Source organism: Salvelinus fontinalis, chromosome 18, assembly GCF_029448725.1.
Source record: "Salvelinus fontinalis isolate EN_2023a chromosome 18, ASM2944872v1, whole genome shotgun sequence".
NCBI lineage: Eukaryota > Metazoa > Chordata > Actinopteri > Salmoniformes > Salmonidae > Salvelinus > Salvelinus fontinalis.
Genome location: NC_074682.1, coordinates 23923681 through 23941268, shown reverse-complemented (window position 1 = coordinate 23941268; position 17588 = coordinate 23923681). Strand labels below are relative to the sequence as shown.

At 43.0% G+C, this 17588-nt stretch overlaps 1 protein-coding gene across 1 annotated transcript in view; it reads right to left on the bottom strand.

Moving 5' to 3' along the window:
• The window catches only part of LOC129815184 (multiple epidermal growth factor-like domains protein 6), an 89018-nt gene extending 71713 nt beyond the window's left edge, over positions 1–17305 (bottom strand). The window contains exons 1-3 of the mRNA XM_055868678.1: positions 17205–17305; positions 15344–15478; positions 10561–10670 (exon numbers count right to left, since the gene is read on the bottom strand). Of these exons, the coding sequence (XP_055724653.1) occupies positions 10561–10670; positions 15344–15478; positions 17205–17290 (331 nt within the window). The 5' untranslated portion in view covers positions 17291–17305. The remainder of the gene's footprint in view (positions 1–10560; positions 10671–15343; positions 15479–17204) is intronic.
• Positions 17306–17588: the final 283 nt, after the last annotated feature.

Below are 17588 nucleotides of genomic sequence, written 5' to 3'. Positions count from 1 at the left end.
ACTTGTTTATTAATCAAAACCCAGCCCTTTCACACCACTGCCAGCTACTGCATCCATAATTCCGGTTGTGAAAATAGCACAAATGTTTGACACACCCCTGAACCTATAAGCGCTATGATTTACCATTGCGTTAGGTTTGCTCAAATAGAGCCCACAAAGGGAGGTAAGTGAGTCGCACTGCTACCGGATGGACCCTGGAGTCCAAGGAGCAGGTATCACCAGCTCAGCCTCTGACAGGGCCTACACATCACAACATAGGCAGTTTCTCTCTATAGTCTACGATAAGGCTCTGCTTGTTTAGGCTGTGTCGATCTGTTTAACGCCCAGAGTGAGAAAGAGGGGGAGCAGACTTACTGTAATTGTTAGGCACAAAAGCCCCAGCCGCCAACTGTTTGGGTTAGTAATCGGTCCGCACGGAGCGCAGCACTGTAGTTTGAGGCAGCAAGGCATGTTCTGCTTTGCAGATATATGTGCCAAAGCAAAGGGTTCTCACAGGAGCCAGGCTAGGGGCAGTCAGATGGTCCTCGTCATCAGAACAACTTTAAATGTCACTCAGAAATGGTTCCTGGGCATTCCAAAAATGTGTAATTATCCTTGCTTTGCATAAAATCTCTTGTCATTTACCATTAAAATATTTCAAGCCTGTATCCTAAATCACTTATCTTAGTATGTATTTGATGGATTTCTCTGAATAGGGAAATCTCTTAAGGTAGGATATGCAGACTGCATGTGAAGTTGAAAAACCTGGTGGCTAAACTGAATGGATCAGAATGTCTCACTGTCTGGGAGTGTTGGTCACATCACAGAACTGTGTCAAGATAACCAGTACTAGACTCATCTCCATTCATTCACCCTGATAACCAGTACTAGACTCATCTCCATTCATTCACCCTGATAACCAGTACTAGACTCACATCTCCATTCATTCACCCTGATAACCAGTACTAGACTCACATCTCCATTCATTCACCCTGATAACCAGTACTAGACTCACATCTCCATTCATTCACCCTGATAACCAGTACTAGACTCACATCTCCATTCATTCACCCTGTGGCTCTCTGCCTCATCTTACACTAATAGTACTGGATGCATGATCTTTGTCTGTGTGGAGGATATTTGAGGTACATTTGACACTCCTGCTTTTCATACACTGTGTTTACCATGGACATGTAAAACCCAAATGAAAACATCCCAAGACAATGAGCTTGGTCCCTGTGACACTGAGACACCATGCCATGCCTTGGTTGGACAGCCGGCCTGTTTATGTACGTTTGTTTATGTCTTTGACCAGTGACATAGTTGTTCCCAGGATGCAGTGTTTCTCCACACAGACACAAAGACCACCCATGGACAGCCAATCTCCTCGTCCCGTTACTGGGCCTGCTTCAAGTGTACATCCGCCAGCCCGGTCTTTCCCGCCACAAAAGGAGGCCAGTTCCCATTCAGCAGTTAACGAGGGCTCAAACTGGTGGTGCCATTGTCCCCGCTCCTCATCCTGTCACAAAACTAATTGTTGCTGTCAATCAACATAACTGCCCGCTTCCACTCTTGACCGTCCCAGTCCATTCTCCAGCCAGTGGCCACTCGCTGGGGATAAACACTTAGCTTTTTGAATGGACCTTAGAATGGAGATGTGGACGGAAGTCTCAAGAAGCACCATTAGCAAGTATCGCCACCAGTAGAGGCATTGTGAAAAACAAGGCTTGTCGTCAATTAATTGATTGGTATTCGTTGGCTGATGCAGTGATGTCCCATTCCCTAGGCCTGAAATTAGCTCTCCCTACCACTAGTTGCTCCATTTGACTGCCACTCCCCCACCGAGGGACACTCGAAAACAAGGGGGCGGGGGGGGGGGTATTGGGATTGAACCAAAAGAAGGATTTTAACCCTCAGGAGAGTCAGATAGTCATCAAGCTAATTGGTGCTTTTCAAAAACACAAAAAGAAACCTATTTCAATGGATGAACCAAATGAAGCATTTGCATGTACTTCCATGTGCACTTGACTTGGAAAAACAGTGGCAAATGGAATTCAAGCCAGTTAGAACACATGTCAGTGTGCACAGATCCCACTCCTTGTGGGAAAGGTTCCTATTGCTTGCACCACTACAGGATTCTCAGTCAAAACAGGCCTACTGAACCGAAATGTTGGGTTTTATCGCACGTACTGGGAAAAGAGGGTGTCTTTTAAATCCATTAGGTCTGCACTTTAACTTTGATTACATGCAATGGCTACCATCTGCCATCTGATACTTCAGTCTAAGAATCCCAACTATGTCATGTCAATAGGATGCTTGTCCCACACTATCTGAAATCAGGATTAGAAGGCAGGGAATAAAACGACTAGGAAAAGGGAGGAAGGGGAGGGACAGAGAAGGAGCCGTGACAATAAACCAAAATATTTTGGTTTTCAATCCTTAAATATGACAAAATAAGAGTATCTCTTAGCAGAGGGTGAGGGAGAACTCAACAAGTGGAGCCAGCAAGTCGGAAAATGCCCACAGCGAAAGTGAACAGCTGGACTGTATATGGGCGAGAGATGGGGAGAGAAGGAGGACGATAGAAGTAAGCCAAAAGGAGAAGAGAGGGGGGGATAGACAGAGGGTTGGAAAGGGGGCTGTTAGCATGGCTGCTCATCACTGTGCCGGGCTGTTTTTCGACATGATGTGACTTCATTCCGCTCAGTTGTCTCACAATAATCACTGGTCATTAGTCTAATTAGCTTACAATCACTTTTTATTAGAGTAAAGGAACCCGCACCACACACACACATGCACGCACACATCTCACAGATGCCAGACACTTAATCACTATCTTAATGCACAACATTCTCATTTCAATCTCTGGGGTTTTCAGAGGCTTTACTAAAGCTGTATGTTTTACGGTTTCTGCTAAAAAGCTGATCTGTCTCGTTGGATGTCAAATGCACTGTCCTATAGATTGAATTGCGTTGAATGAAGAACACTGGAGATAGCACAGGCCTAAGTGTGTGAGAGCGAGAGAGGGTGTGAGCTTCCTTTTATCCTGGTTCAATGGCTCAGAGAAAAGGGTGATTCGTTTTTCCCGTCTCAATGTACTGCCACGTCTTAATAAGTTACGGAGATAAAAGCCCAGCCGTGCGTCGAAGAGAGCCGACATTGTCACGCAGAAGAAAAACAAAACCCTGCGACTTAGTGAGGGAGACACTAGGCAGCGCTGGGGAATGCCTGTTAGGACGTTTCTTTGTGTGGTGTTTTAAAACAAACCAAATCTCAGGGGTTGAGCAGACAGCCTAATGCTTCCCTGGATAATTTAATACTGTAACCTTCTAACCAGAGACAAAGAGGTCTTTGAGGAAAGCATGGACCCCATAATGAGACCCTGCTGAAAGGCACATCCAGGGGATCATCTCTTGCCCCCTCGGCCCATCCCAGCCTCTTCCCACCAGCGCCTGTCCCAGACATTACCATGCTCCACGGGCGTGAGAGGAGGCTAGATACAGCATACAGGGTGGTCCCGGGGCCTGGACACAGGGGATGAAGACTGGTAGGGATAGTGATGCCCACGCTGTTTACGGGGGCTTTGCCAGGGATGCTCTCTGAAGTATGCAGGTTACGCGATGCCGATCAGAGGCTGTAAAATCCCATCAAAGGGCCCTGCCAGGTCTCACTGGCTTGTGGATAAGCCTGTCTACACAGAGATGTTCAGCACAAGGCCAAGCAGCAGACTCACCCCCAGCCCCAGTCTTATGCCCCTTGCCCGCCATGCAGCCTCAGCAACAGAGCTAACCCAGCCTCAGCCACTGGCTAGAGAAACTGTGCTCTCCTGTTACCGTGGCACCTAGCCCAGCAGATCCCCAGAAGCCTCCCATCCATCACCAAAGGATTAGATTTGGGGAGATTCTCTTTAGACTCATTGTAATGTTTTCTTCTTGACTATTTTCTGTTCATGTGCAGTTCGACTCTCTATTCTGGGTTGATAGTCATTGTTTCTTGCCCCCAGACGAGGGTTGGTTGCAGTGGCAATTTAAGCATGCAAATCTTAGTGGGGCAAACCCCCTACCCCCACAAAAAATTATGCATGCCAGCAATGCCACGACACAACACTAAACAATAATTTAATTGGACTATAACGGTGACAAACGGTGCGCACACACTGTTAAGGCATAAATAAAGCTGTCCCAACAGCAGAGTCACAGAGTCAAAACCTTACCACCGCTACACATGGCCATCAGAGCCTTATCTGGCAGTGTATAAGAGGCAATAATAAGCGAGCTAGGACGGATAAAGTCAATATAACTATTTATTCAGCACTTTTGAAATGTACAGCGACAGAATTCAGAACATAGGCTGTGCTTACATTATTCTCCCTGTACACCAAGTCAGAACCGTAGGATAAACAAAGGGTGCATATAAGCAGGCAATGAAAGCTCTTACAATATTCGATGATGACACTTCTCTAAAACAGGCTATAGACTACATGTAAACCACCAAGTCAGAACAGTAGGTTAAATTATGAGGGGAAAATCGACCAGAATATTAAGGTGAGATACATGGGCTACTAACAGTTTACTACAAAACATTTACTTAGTATTACTTTCTTAGCTACAGTATACATACAGTGGGGAGAACAAGTATTTGACACACTGCAAAAAATCCAGAAAATCACATTGTATGATTTTTAAGTAATTAATTTGCATTTTATTGCATGCCATAAGTATTTGATTACCTACCAACCAGTAAGAATTCCGGCTCTCACAGACCTGTTAGTTTTTCTTTAAGAAGCCCTCCTGTTCTCCACTCATTACCTGTATTAACTGCACCTGTTTGAACTCGTTACCTGTATAAAAGACACCTGTCCACACACTCAATCAAACAGACTCCAACCTCTCCACAATGTATCTCCCTGGGATATTACATAATTTATGCAGCAGCATACAATACATTTTTGAACAGGAAGGTGGCGTGGCGGTCCTTCGTGGGCAAATTTTGTCATCAAACTTTGTCATCAAAGTCTGACATTCTCTGGATTTATGGAGCTTTCAAGACAACAGTGAACTTGTAAAAAAAACAAGGTTGAATCATGACATTAATGATCTTTAGGTTGGAGCTCTAGAAAGAGGCCAGAGTTCCCGACTTGGAATTCCGAATTGGATGACTGTTTAAAATGAATTTTCCCAGTCGGAGCTTGTTTTTCCCAGTTCACAGTTGTTTTCGACTCACTGAAGTCTGAGATTTCCCAGTTCCGAGTTTCCAGTTGTTTTGAACGCGGCAGAAGTCATGCTGGAATGACAGCCTGGCCAATGTATTCAACCTTTTCTGGCCCATGATGTTGAATGTTTATCCGTTTAAGCTTGGAAAAGAGACCATTAAACCCAGACTTGGACCACACCCCCAATCCACTGAATAGCTGGCTTGCGATTGCTTTGCAATACTTGCAGTTAGCCACCGATTTCTTCCAAACCACTCATTGTTGAATTTGCGAACTTGTTATGTAATGTTTATAGCCAATGAGCACCGATAAATTTGATCTGTAATTTCTCTTCGTAATTTCTCTTCATATGACAACGATTGAAAAGGATTTGCTGGTAGATTGTTGACATGATTCATGATGAGGACTGCTAGCTTCCATCTAAGATTTTGAAAGTATGATGTTGCCAGTCCATTCAAAGCTACTGTAGATATAACGTGATTTGACGTAATTTGGAAGGGTACTTCTAATGTAACTTAATGGCAGCACCCATCCGGTTTGCACTTAGTGGGACTATCATTTGTTTTTCAACAGGACAATGACCCAACACACCTCCAGGCTGTGTAAGGGCTAGTTGATCAAGAAGGAGTGTGAATGAGCGCTGAATCAGATGACCTGGCCTCCACTATCACCCGACCTCAACCCAATTGAGATGGTGTGGGATGAGTTGGACCGCAGAGTGAAGGAAAAGCAGCCAACAAATGCCCAGCATATGTGGGAAGTCCTTCAAGACTGTTGGAAAAGCATTCCAGGTGAATCTGTTTGAGAGAATGCCAAGAGTGTGCAAAGCTGTCATCAAGGCAAAGGATGGCTACTTTGAATCTAAAATGTTAAATATATTTTGATTTGTTTTACACTTTTTTGGTTACTACATGACTCCATATGTGTTATTTCATAGTTTTAATGTCTTCACTATTATTCTACAATGTAGAAAATAGTACAAATAAAGAAAAAGCCTTGTGTCTGGTACTATATATTAGCTAAACAGTTGGGGTTCAAAATCACCAGCACTGAATGACAGGTCGCCACTGGTTTGTTGGTTGTGACTTGGGTTGCAAAGGGTCAGAAACTTTCTGGTAAATTTCTGGAATTTTCCCGGATATTTTCCATGGGAAGTTAAGCCCGGGAATTTGGGGTATTTTACTTAAATTCATCAAAAAAGTTAGCTTATAACAGTGAACCTTTTTTTGTGGGATACACATAAGGCAATTCTAGGTCTTGTGGCATATTGTGGTTAAACTATCCACTATTCAATGGAATTGCAACCCTCTGCAATCACAGTGCATTCTTCCATCACATGTCCAGTACACTCTTCCATCACATGTACAGCTGATTCTCAAGATCTTGCACACTAATGAGATGCTATTGAGGCCACACTACTACACTGTCTGAGCCAAGGACTTCATGCTTTCTGGTAAGTTTTGATTACAATACTGCGCGGTGTGAATATATTTAGATGACATACATGATTTTTGGTTAACTAATAAATAGTAGCCTACAGCAAAGTGTGTTTAAATCATTTCTAACTTGTTAACAATTTCTGCTAGTTAGTTTTTGCTACAATGTGGGTTTTAGCTTGCTTGAGCCTGCTAACTGAGGAGTGTTAATTCACCTGTTTCCATACCTGTTTCATTTAAAAAAAAATATCTTACAAAGGAGTTGTTCAATTTAACTGCTTAACTATTTATCTGTTCAAGGAATTGTATTTGTTTTTTTTTTACATTTTATTTCCTAATCTTTACAGGAAATACCATGGGCACTGTCTGATGTGTGGAAACATTTCACTGCAGCTAATGTAGAAAGAAAAGCTGTGTATCAGGAATCAAGGTAAGACCCAAGTGCAGACCGTGTGAAGTAACAATGTTTATTTTAAGGAGCAGGCAAATGACAGGTCAAGGCAGGCAGGCTCCGGGTCAGGGAAAGGCAGAGTTCAGTAATCCAGAAGTGGAGCAAAGGTACCGGACGGCAGGCAGGCTCAGGGTCAGGGTAAGCAGAGGTCAATAATCCATAGGTGGGACAAAGGTACAGGACGGCTGGCAGGCTCAGGGTCCGGGATGGGCAGAGTGGTCAGGCGGGCGGGTACAAGGTCAGGACAGGCAAGGGTCAAAAACCAGGAGGATGAGAGAGGCAGGGAAAAAGACAGGAGCTGACAGGACGAACGCTGGTAAGCTTGACAAACAAGACGAACTGGCAATAGACAAACAGAAAACACAGGTATAAGTACACATGGGATAATGGGGAAGATGAGCGACAACTGGGGGGGGTGGAGACAAGCACAAAGACAGGTGAAACAGATCAGGGTGTGACACTGTGTATATTTGCAAATACTGTGTCAAATCATATATGAAGAATGCAACAAAGATGCAGAATCATCTGGCCAAGTGCATAAAGTTCCCTCAGCGCTCACAACAAGCAACCTCTGACAAAAGCCCCTCTACTTCTATTCGAGGTGAAGATTATGACTCAGAAACTTTATCGATAGCAGCTCAGAAGTTTTCTTGACTCAATGGAGGAACGTAGTCAGAGAAATGCTGATGAATGTCTTGCTCGAGCTGTGTATGCAACTGGTTCACCTCTGATGCTCAGAGGCAATGTGTATTGGAAGAGATTTCTGAATGTTCTTCATCCAGCATACACCCCTCCAACCAGACATGCTTTATCTACTCATTTGCTGGATGCAGAGTTCAACAGAGTTCAAGTGAAGGTCAAGCAAATCATAGAGAAAGCAGACTGTATTGCAATCATGTCTGATGGGTGGTCGAATGTTCGTGGCAAGGAATAATTATCATCTCCACCCCTCAACCAGTATCCTATAAGAGCAGACACAAGGGACAACAGGCACACTGGTCTCTACATTGCAGATGAGCTGAAGGCAGGCATCAATAGCCTTGGACCTCAGAAGGTATTTGCACTGGTGACAGACAATGCTGCGAACATGAAGGCTGCTTGGTCTAAAGTGGAGGAGTCCTACCCTCACATCACCCCCATTGGCTGTGCTGCTCATGCATTGACTCTGCTCCTCAAGGACATCATGGCACTGAAAACAATGGATACACTCTACAAGAGAGCCAAGGAAATGGTTAGGTATGTGAAGGGTCATCAAGTTATAGCAGCAATATACCTCACCAAGCAAAGTGAGAAGAATAAGAGCACCACGTTGAAGCTGCCCAGCAACACCCATTGGTGTGGTGTTGTCATCATGTTTGACAGTCTCCTTGAGGGGAAGGAGTCTCTCCAAGAAATGGCCATATCACAGTCTGACGATATGGACAGCCCCATCAAGAGGATCCTCCTGGATGATGTATTTTGGGAGAGAGTGGTAAGCAGCCTGAAACTCCTGAAACCTATAGCAGTAGCCATTGCACGGATTGAGGGAGACAATGCCATCCTGTCTAATGTTCAGACTCTGCTTGCAGGTGTAAGAGAAGAAATCTGTACTGCCCTGCACTGCCCACTTCACTGTTGCTCCAAGCAGAGGAAACTGCAGTTCTGAAATGCATCTGCCTGAAGGCCATACACGCTGCAGCGTACATGTTGGACCCCAAGTATGCTGGGGTCCAACAGCATCCTGTCTTGTGCAGAGATCAACAAGGGCTATGGTGTCATCACTACCGTGTCTCGCCACCTTGGCCTGGATGAGGGCAAGTTTCTTGGCAGTCTGGCGAAGTACACTTCCAAGCAAGAGCTTTGGGATGGAGATACCAATATGGCAGTCGTGCAAACATATCTCATCAGCCACCTGGTGGAAGGGACTTTGTGGATCTGAGGCTCTTTCCCCTGTTGCCTCCATCATCCTCCAAATTCCACCAACATCAGCCGCCTCAGAGCGCAACTGGTCATTGTTTGGGAACACAAAGCACGCAACAAGCTGACCAATACAAGGGTTGAAAATTGGTGGCCATCCAGGCAAATTTGAGGCTTTTTGAGCCTGACAACGAGCCATCCGCAACAAGGTTGGAAAGTGACAGTGAAGATGAGGCCTCAGAGTCTGATGTTCAAGAGGTGGACATTGAGGAGGTCCAGGGAGAAGATATGGAAGCCTGAGAGGAGGACAACCAAAGCTTTAGTGTCTAAACTATCATTTTACAGATGTATGTTGAAAACGTTTTGGGGAGATGTAATGGATCATTGGGGATCATTCAATATTCCCTTTCTTTTGTTGTTCAGTGAAATCATCCCATGTGAAGAGTCAACTAATTTAATTACAGTTCAATTTGAAACTTTATTTTTATTAATTTTTCTATTGGAAGGATTTAATCATTTTGAATTATGTCTACTTATGATAAGGTAAAAGGTTCATGTTTCTGTCTCCATATGATATGGTAAATATATCCAATGCAAAAAACATCTACATTTACATGGTATTAAAATTAATTTGCATATATTCCTGTTAATTCCCATATATTCCCGTTAAGTCCCACGGAAAGTTTCCACCTCTAAATAATTCCCAAAATGTGCAACTCTATTTGTGACACAGGAGCCAGTTCTTACTCGGGTCCATGGTGCAAGCCTCCAACCTTTACCACCAGTTACTACCACACCTCTGAGTCCGCTGACTGGGAATATGGTGCATGACTATGTGAGCGTGAGCCAAGATTCAACTGTGGAGCCACAACAGCACCAGGAAGCAGTTAGCACATTGGAATTGGCAAAACCAACTGAACAATGAGGAGCACCTGTCCAGCCATGCCCTCGCTCTCTGGTAGCAGAAACCCACACCATCTCAGGACGCAAGGAGCCCTGTCGAGCCAAGTGTAGTTGAGCCAGATGCATAGGGCATTAGGTCTGCTGGTCACTCAACACTTTAACATGTCTGTAAGTTCATTGTCGTCTTTGGTAGAATGTAAAACGAGACATTGCAATGCAAACCTCGTTTAACAAAAATGTCAACAGTTGGTTATAAGCTTTCAACATGATTCAACACATTGGAGCTTTCGCCCAGTGTCCGGTTGGTTGTGAACGTCACACTGTTGCACTGAGGAAGGCCTGACATTGACTCATAACAGCTGCACAGTGCAGTCAGTGGATGGCCTAAGTACCTCTTGACCTTACAACCTCTCCCTGAATGCTATCCCAACTACCGCGGCTCCTGACCCAGGGTGAGAGATGAGTTTGAGGCACCATTCTATCCTCTCACGTGCCTATCGAGTATAACCTTGACTCCTGTGTAAGCGAGCATTCTCCCAAGAAAGATTACATTTGTACTGTACTAATAAACATATTCTGTATGCTGATAACAAAAAGCTGATTTGAAACATTAGGTGGTTGTGATACTTTAACACTGGAAACCCCAGTAATATGAAGCAATAGAAGAAAAGAGAAAGACTTACGATACAAGCAGCCAGCCTCTCCGTTGAGTTGAGACCATCCAGGACAGCACTTGTAAACCGTCTGGTAGTCTTGTCTGTAGACTTGTCTGTATGCTGTGTAATACGCTGTCCTGTTATCAAGGGAGACATGACATTATTAATAAATACAAATCAGATAATACAAAGCTAGTACACTAGATTAAGGTCTGTTGATTCTATAAAATAATTTGAGGTCCTGATTTATGGCACAATGTCAAGGTGTGTGTTTGTGGTCACAAAGTCACAAAGTATAATAATCAGCAAACATTTTCCCAGTCTTTTAAGTAACCCCTTTCAAAGCGTGAGACTAGCAGACTGAACTTCAGAGTAGGGTGTCTAACCCTGTAGTTTAGAAGCCCTCTCATGGCTCCACGGTCATTAAGCGTTGTGGAAAAACGTTTTGTTTACGGTGTGTAATTGAAGCTTTGACTGCCTTCAAAGCTGCCTGCGTCTTTGTAACGCCGTAAATATATGAAGAAAGCCTAAACGGCACTTTGAAAAAACTCCCCAGAGAGTGAGCCGTGAGTCACAGAGACAGAGTCAGGGGTTAGCCGCAGGACTCTCCCTCACAGGTATGTCCCTGGCCTCTGGAGATGCCTCGGCTAAATACAGTAGGTACAGTGAGCTCCAAAAGTATTGGGACATTGACACATTTGTTGTTGTTTTGGCTCTGTACTCCAGCACTTTGGATGTGAAATGATACAATGACTACGAGGATAAAGGGGAGACTGTCAGCTTTAATTTGAGGGTATTTACATCCATATTGGGTGAACCATAGTCCCCCCCTCCATGTGTATTAAAGTAGTCAAAAGTTTAGTATTTGGTTCCATATTCCTAGCACGCAATGATTACATCAAGCTTGTGTATCTACAAACTTGTTGGATGCATTTGCTGTTTGTTTTGGTTGTGTTTCAGATTATTTTGTGTCCAATAGAAATGAATGGTATACAATGCATTGTCATTTTGGAGTCACTTTTATTGTAAATAAGAATAGCATATGTTTCTGAACACGTCTACAGTAATATGGATGCTACCATGATTACAGATAGTCCTGAATGAATCGTGAATAATGACGAGGGAGAAAGTTAGACCGACAAATATCATAGCCTTCAAAAAATACTAACCTCCACTATTATTGTAAAGTTGAGAAGTTATCATATCTTGGGGGTATGATATTGGTGCATCTGTAACTTTCTCAATCATCATTATTTTTTCCGATTCATTCAGGACTATCCATAATCATGGTAGCATCCACATCACAAGTGTTTAGAAACATATTCTATTCTTAGCTTACCCTCCTGGAGAGCTGGGCTACATCTTCCACTTAGCACTATATGAGAGGGCTACTGTATTACAGAACAAAAAAGAGGGAAGAGGAGAGGAGCCAGAGGAGAGAGATTTTGCCAGATATTTAGGGGGATGAGGATGAAGCACTCTGTTTAAACAGCTTTGACATGATTACTGTTAAGACAAAAAAAAATGCACAACACAGAATTATCCATAGGTAATACATGCAATAGACCAGTGTTTCCCAAACTAGGGGTCGCGACCCTGTTTTCTTCCTACAAATGTGGCTTTATCTTTTGAACTGTTTAAGCTACAAAATATTATAACCCCATCACTGAAAGATAAGACTCCAAGGACACGTATGTGTCTTCTGCTTCCCTCTACAATGTCCACAAGCCGATCAGGATTCCTTAAAACAGAGTGGATAAGACCAGGCACTAAATAGACTAGGGGAAAAAGAACAACATCAATGTTCTTTTCTACATAGAAGATCCACTGGCGTACCGGACACCCCCGCAAGGCGAGTTCTGATGGCCCTTGAACCTGTCATAGATGTCCATTTTTTTAATTTAATAAATCATTGACAGTAATCCACCACTAAGTCATTCATAAACCTTTTTAATTTCCATATGAATTAGGAAGTTAAGTGTTTTTGTTCTTGGGCTTCAGGAATGTGACTGAAAAAGTGCCTCAAGCCTTGAAAAACAAAAACTTAAACTGATTGAAAGTAAGGGGGAATTGGTGAACAAATGCCGTGGTCAAGGCTACAATGGTGCCAGTGCAATGAGTGGAACTTACTCAGGTGTTCAAAAACGCATATCAGACAGAGCCTAATGATTACTAGGTAGTTCTTTATGAGTTTTAGTTTAGAAAACAATCTCCTTGCAGGAGCGACAGTTACAGGGATGGTAAAAACAGCTTGATTGCCTTGGCAATATCAGCGAAACTGGGCAGACGGCAGTGGTGCTTCAAATACAGCAGTTCTGCAACATCTTTAATTGAGCATCTCATCCTCCTTAATTGCCGGCTCAACATGTTACAGAAAGAGATTAACTGTATAGGAAGCGATAAGTCGTCTGGATCCTGGACAGCCAATAAATTGGCAGATGCAAACAGATGATCATATTTAGTTGACAACAGCTCTTGAGTGCTTTAACAAAAAAAGCAGTTTGTGATTTCGTTCATACTGGTGAAACAGTGTTTGTGTTGTGTGGTTGCAATATCAACAGTCTCTTATCTCTGGTATAACTTGGCATGCATCATTCAAGACTAAGGTTAAATTGTTTGCAGCGCAATGGACATATAATGCACAATGTCTCAAGAAAGACTGTCTGAGGGCCTCTCGATTGGTACAGCGTTCTAAGGCACTGCATCACAGTGCTTGAGGCATCACTACAGCCCTGGGTTCGATTTCAGGCTGTGCCACAGCCGGCCGTGACCGGGAGACCCATGAGGCAGTGCACAATTGGCCCAGCGTTGTCCGGGTTAGGGGAGGGTTTGGCCGGCCAGGATTTCCTTGTCCCATCGTGCGCTTGTGACTCCTTGTGGCGGACCGGGCGCCTGCAAGTTGACTTTAGTTACCAGTTGGACGGTGTTTCTCCAACACATTGGTGCGGCTGGCTTTTGGGTTAAGCAAGCTCTCAATGGCTCTCAACCTTCGCCTCTCCCGAGTCCATAGGGGAGTTGCAGCGTTGGGACAAGACTGTAACTACCAATTGGATATCACGAAAAACTGATAATTTATTTTATTTTTATATAAAAAAATCGAATAAAAATGTTAAAATATAAATAAAATATATACAAAATAAATAAAGGGAACAAGGCAACAGTAAACATGTTGTCCCCCACGAATGATGCAGCGCCCACTCTTGGGCCAATTGAGATATCGCGTGTGACTAACACATTTCTGTTAATTACTACAGCTTCCGCCTTGGGCCAATCAGCGTAATTTTGGAAATGCTGGATCTCCATGGCAAGACGCATCATTCACCCAAGTTTTGTCAAAATCGGGGCAGTGCTGTCTGAGATATCATGTGTGACTTCCCTCCCCGATTTCATTGTGTGTGTAACGATCGTCGTCATCTTCCTCCTCCTCGGATGAGGAGGAGCATGGATCAGACCAACACGCAGCGAGGTATGTGGACATAATGATTTATTAGACAAAAACGACGAAACACGAAATAACACTTTAGAAATACAAAATAACAAAACGAACTAAACAGACCTAAACTTACGAACTTACATGAAACGAAGAACACACGAACAGGAACAGACAAGCCAAAACAGTCCCGTGTGGTAACATGTACTGACACGGAAGACAACCACCCACAACAAACAATGTGAAACAACCTACCTTAATATGACTCTCAATTAGAGGAAACGCCAGACACCTGCCTCTAATTGAGAGCCATACCAGGCAACCCATTAACCCAACATAAAAAACACATAACATAGACTACCCACCCAAAACTCACGCCCTAACCAATTAAACACATACCAAACAACAGAAAACAGGTCAGGAACGTGACAGTGTGGGACAAAAAAGACACAGAGAGAGAAAGAAGCAGCAAGGAGCTCTTCAGGAGACCAGAGGAGTCTCTCAAGCTGGATTTAATTTACCTTGAATATTGCAGACCATTTGTGTAAGCCATTAGCCAGAAAACTCACTGAGTTCAACAATAAATAGTGGCTGAATTTATCCTCAAGCCGACTACATTTTTCTCATTGTTAAGCTATTTGATGTCATTTTTTATTAAAACAAACCAACACAGTCATGAGGAGTGCACGACAAGGCTTAATCCCCCTCAGGAGTCTGACATGTTTTTGCATGGATCCTAAGATCCTCAAAAGAATTCTACAGCTGCACCATTGAGAGCATCTTGACTGGCTGCATCACCGCTTGGCATCTGACCACAAGGCGCTACAGAGGGTAATGTGGACAGCCGAGTACACCAGGACCTCTATACCAGGCAGTGTCAGAGGAAGGCCCTAAACATTTTCAAAGACTCCAGCCACCCAAGTCATAAACTGTTTTCTCTGCTACCACATGGCAAGCGGTACCAATGCACCAAGTTAAATAGTTAACCAAATAGCCACCCGGACTACCTGCATTGACACTTTTTGCACTAACTTTTTTTGACTCATCACATATGCTGCTGATAGTTTACTATCTGTCACGTACATACTTTATCTACCTCTATTACCTCGTACCCCTGCACATCAGCTCGGTACTGGTACCTACTGTATATAACCTACTGTATATGCTGTATATATCGTTACTCATTGGGTATCTGTTATTATTACGTGTTTTACTTTTCTATTACTTTCTGCATTGTTGGGAATGGCCGTAAGTAACATTTCACTGTTACTCCTCACATGTTGTTTACAAAGCATGTGATGAATAAAGTGCTATTTGATTTAATGGAGGAATGGATGGATAGAGGCATGGATGGATGCCTGAATTAAGAGCAGGACTCACCTTCTCTCGTATCCCATGCACCAGTTCCGTCCTAGGCAGCCTTGCTTCCAGATCTTGACCATGCGTGTGAAGGCCTGCACACAGGGCTGCCTTTGGGCAACCAGCATCACTTCCCGCTCTGCACACACATTGGGCCTGAAAGAGGGTAGCGGCAAAAATATATGGAACAAATCAAGCTATTTTTAAAGTGAGGGGGAAAAATGTAAGAGGTTGTTATGAAGCATGAACCATTGAAGATAAATGGACAAGGATTCCTAAGGGCTTATTCTGTACTGTAGGGCCGGGACGATACCAGAATCGCAATATTTTTTTCCATGGCAAAAATGAAAACATGAAGCAGACCAATCTCTTTGGTCCTTTAAAAACCTGCTGTATGTAAAATATTGTGTCCTATAGCATGGGGAAATAAATCAAATGTGACTCTGGATGAAAAGAATAATGATGTTTGTTTTTAACATGTTTTCCTAAAGAAATTACACACGCTTCATGTTTGTTTCCTTGCCACGTTACTAACCTCTATCGCAACATTGGTATTGTCCCGACCCTACTGTACCGTGTAGTGCAACACCCTTGTGGGGATTACTTAAAGTAAAAAAAATGACAGAGTGCCCACGCTGTCTGCTAATACTTACAGGGAATTCCTCACACATTACTGTTTATATCGCTAAGCATGGCAGCACAAGACACTGCCTGCAGCAAGAATTCAATCATTCAACATTCACTAAGACAGTACCTGATACTACAGTATGTCAAAATATTGACCAAAGAAGAGCAGAATACATGGTCATACAAACTGATTTGGCTGTCTATGTTTTTAGATTTATAAACCAGGTGCCGTCAGTGCCATAGATCCCATCGCAACATATTCCCTGCATTGTAAAGTATCTAAAACCGTCTCAACATTAAGCAGTGTTTCAGTACCTCTCTAGCAGCAGAAAGTGCAGTATGTCTAATAATTTAGGAGCAGCTCTGTAATTCCTTGTCCAGACGTGTCTCATCACTGGAATAATGTGTATGCCTGATGTGTCTGTAAAAACCTTCAGTTGGTGATGCTAATACTGGATCTACTAGCCCGAGACTGGCAATGGACTTACGGTAATGGTCTCACGGTAATGGTCTCACGGTAATGGTCTCACGGTAATGGTCTCACGGTAATGGTCTTACAGGCCCTCTAAGAATACTCATTATTCCTCACTATAAGGCAATGACAGGGTCATTACAGCTGAACAATTGAACATCTCTGAGATTTATATCATCCTTTTCATGAAGTCAGACTTATCATAATCCCCTCATCTCTGACTTATTTCACCTGTTACTCTGGCATGCTCTCCATTATAGGGAAATGTAGAGGCGTCTCACGTATGCTGCATCATTAATCCGCCCTGAGATCATGTGTAATTATGTAAAGGTATACCATTACAGTGCATGTTGAGAGAGACACTAGAGTATTCTTATGACAACACTGTCATAGTTCAAGGTGCATTCCTTTCTGAGAAATGTACAAAATACAGCCTTAGAGTTGACTGGTTGTTCTCTGTGTATTTTAACTATGCACACCCAGGTATGGACACAATGTTTCTCCTTTCAATGCAAACATGAAATATTGAAATATATATGAATTGATAAATTAATATTCAAATCTCAAATTTCAACTAATGAAAGTTGTAAAATAATCATAAATTGTTTAATATGTCAAAAGATATTGGATTTTGGTTATATGTCAAGCTCAAATAAATAGCAGCAGTAGTAACAAGTAAAATTTTACCAGAAGTTTTATAATTTAGGTTACTGTGACTGTAAAATGTATTATCATGCAAAAACAATGTAAGTCAAAACAACGACAGCTTATAAAAAAACGTACATGTATGGTTGGAGATTTCCATAGCGGGACACTGCGTAAATCGCGTCGATAAATATAAAAAGTATTGAAACAAAGATAAAATCCATATTCACGTTGTGTTGAACGTATCAATATTTTGCGTATGCATTAATCCGTAGAAATGTAGCGACATTGACACATGTTTTAGCGAAAGCAAAACCAGTAGCCAATTTACTGGAGAGAAAAAATGAACACACGCATCACGGTTACACTTCAAACAGAGTGAGGAGCAGAGTCAGTCCCACACCTTCCAAAAGAGATGCAGCCATACATCCCGTAGAAAGTGGCGCTTGGAGGTCGATCCTTACTGGTTTAGCCTACCACATGCAGATGTTGAACATACGTGCGCAATGGCTTATCGCCACC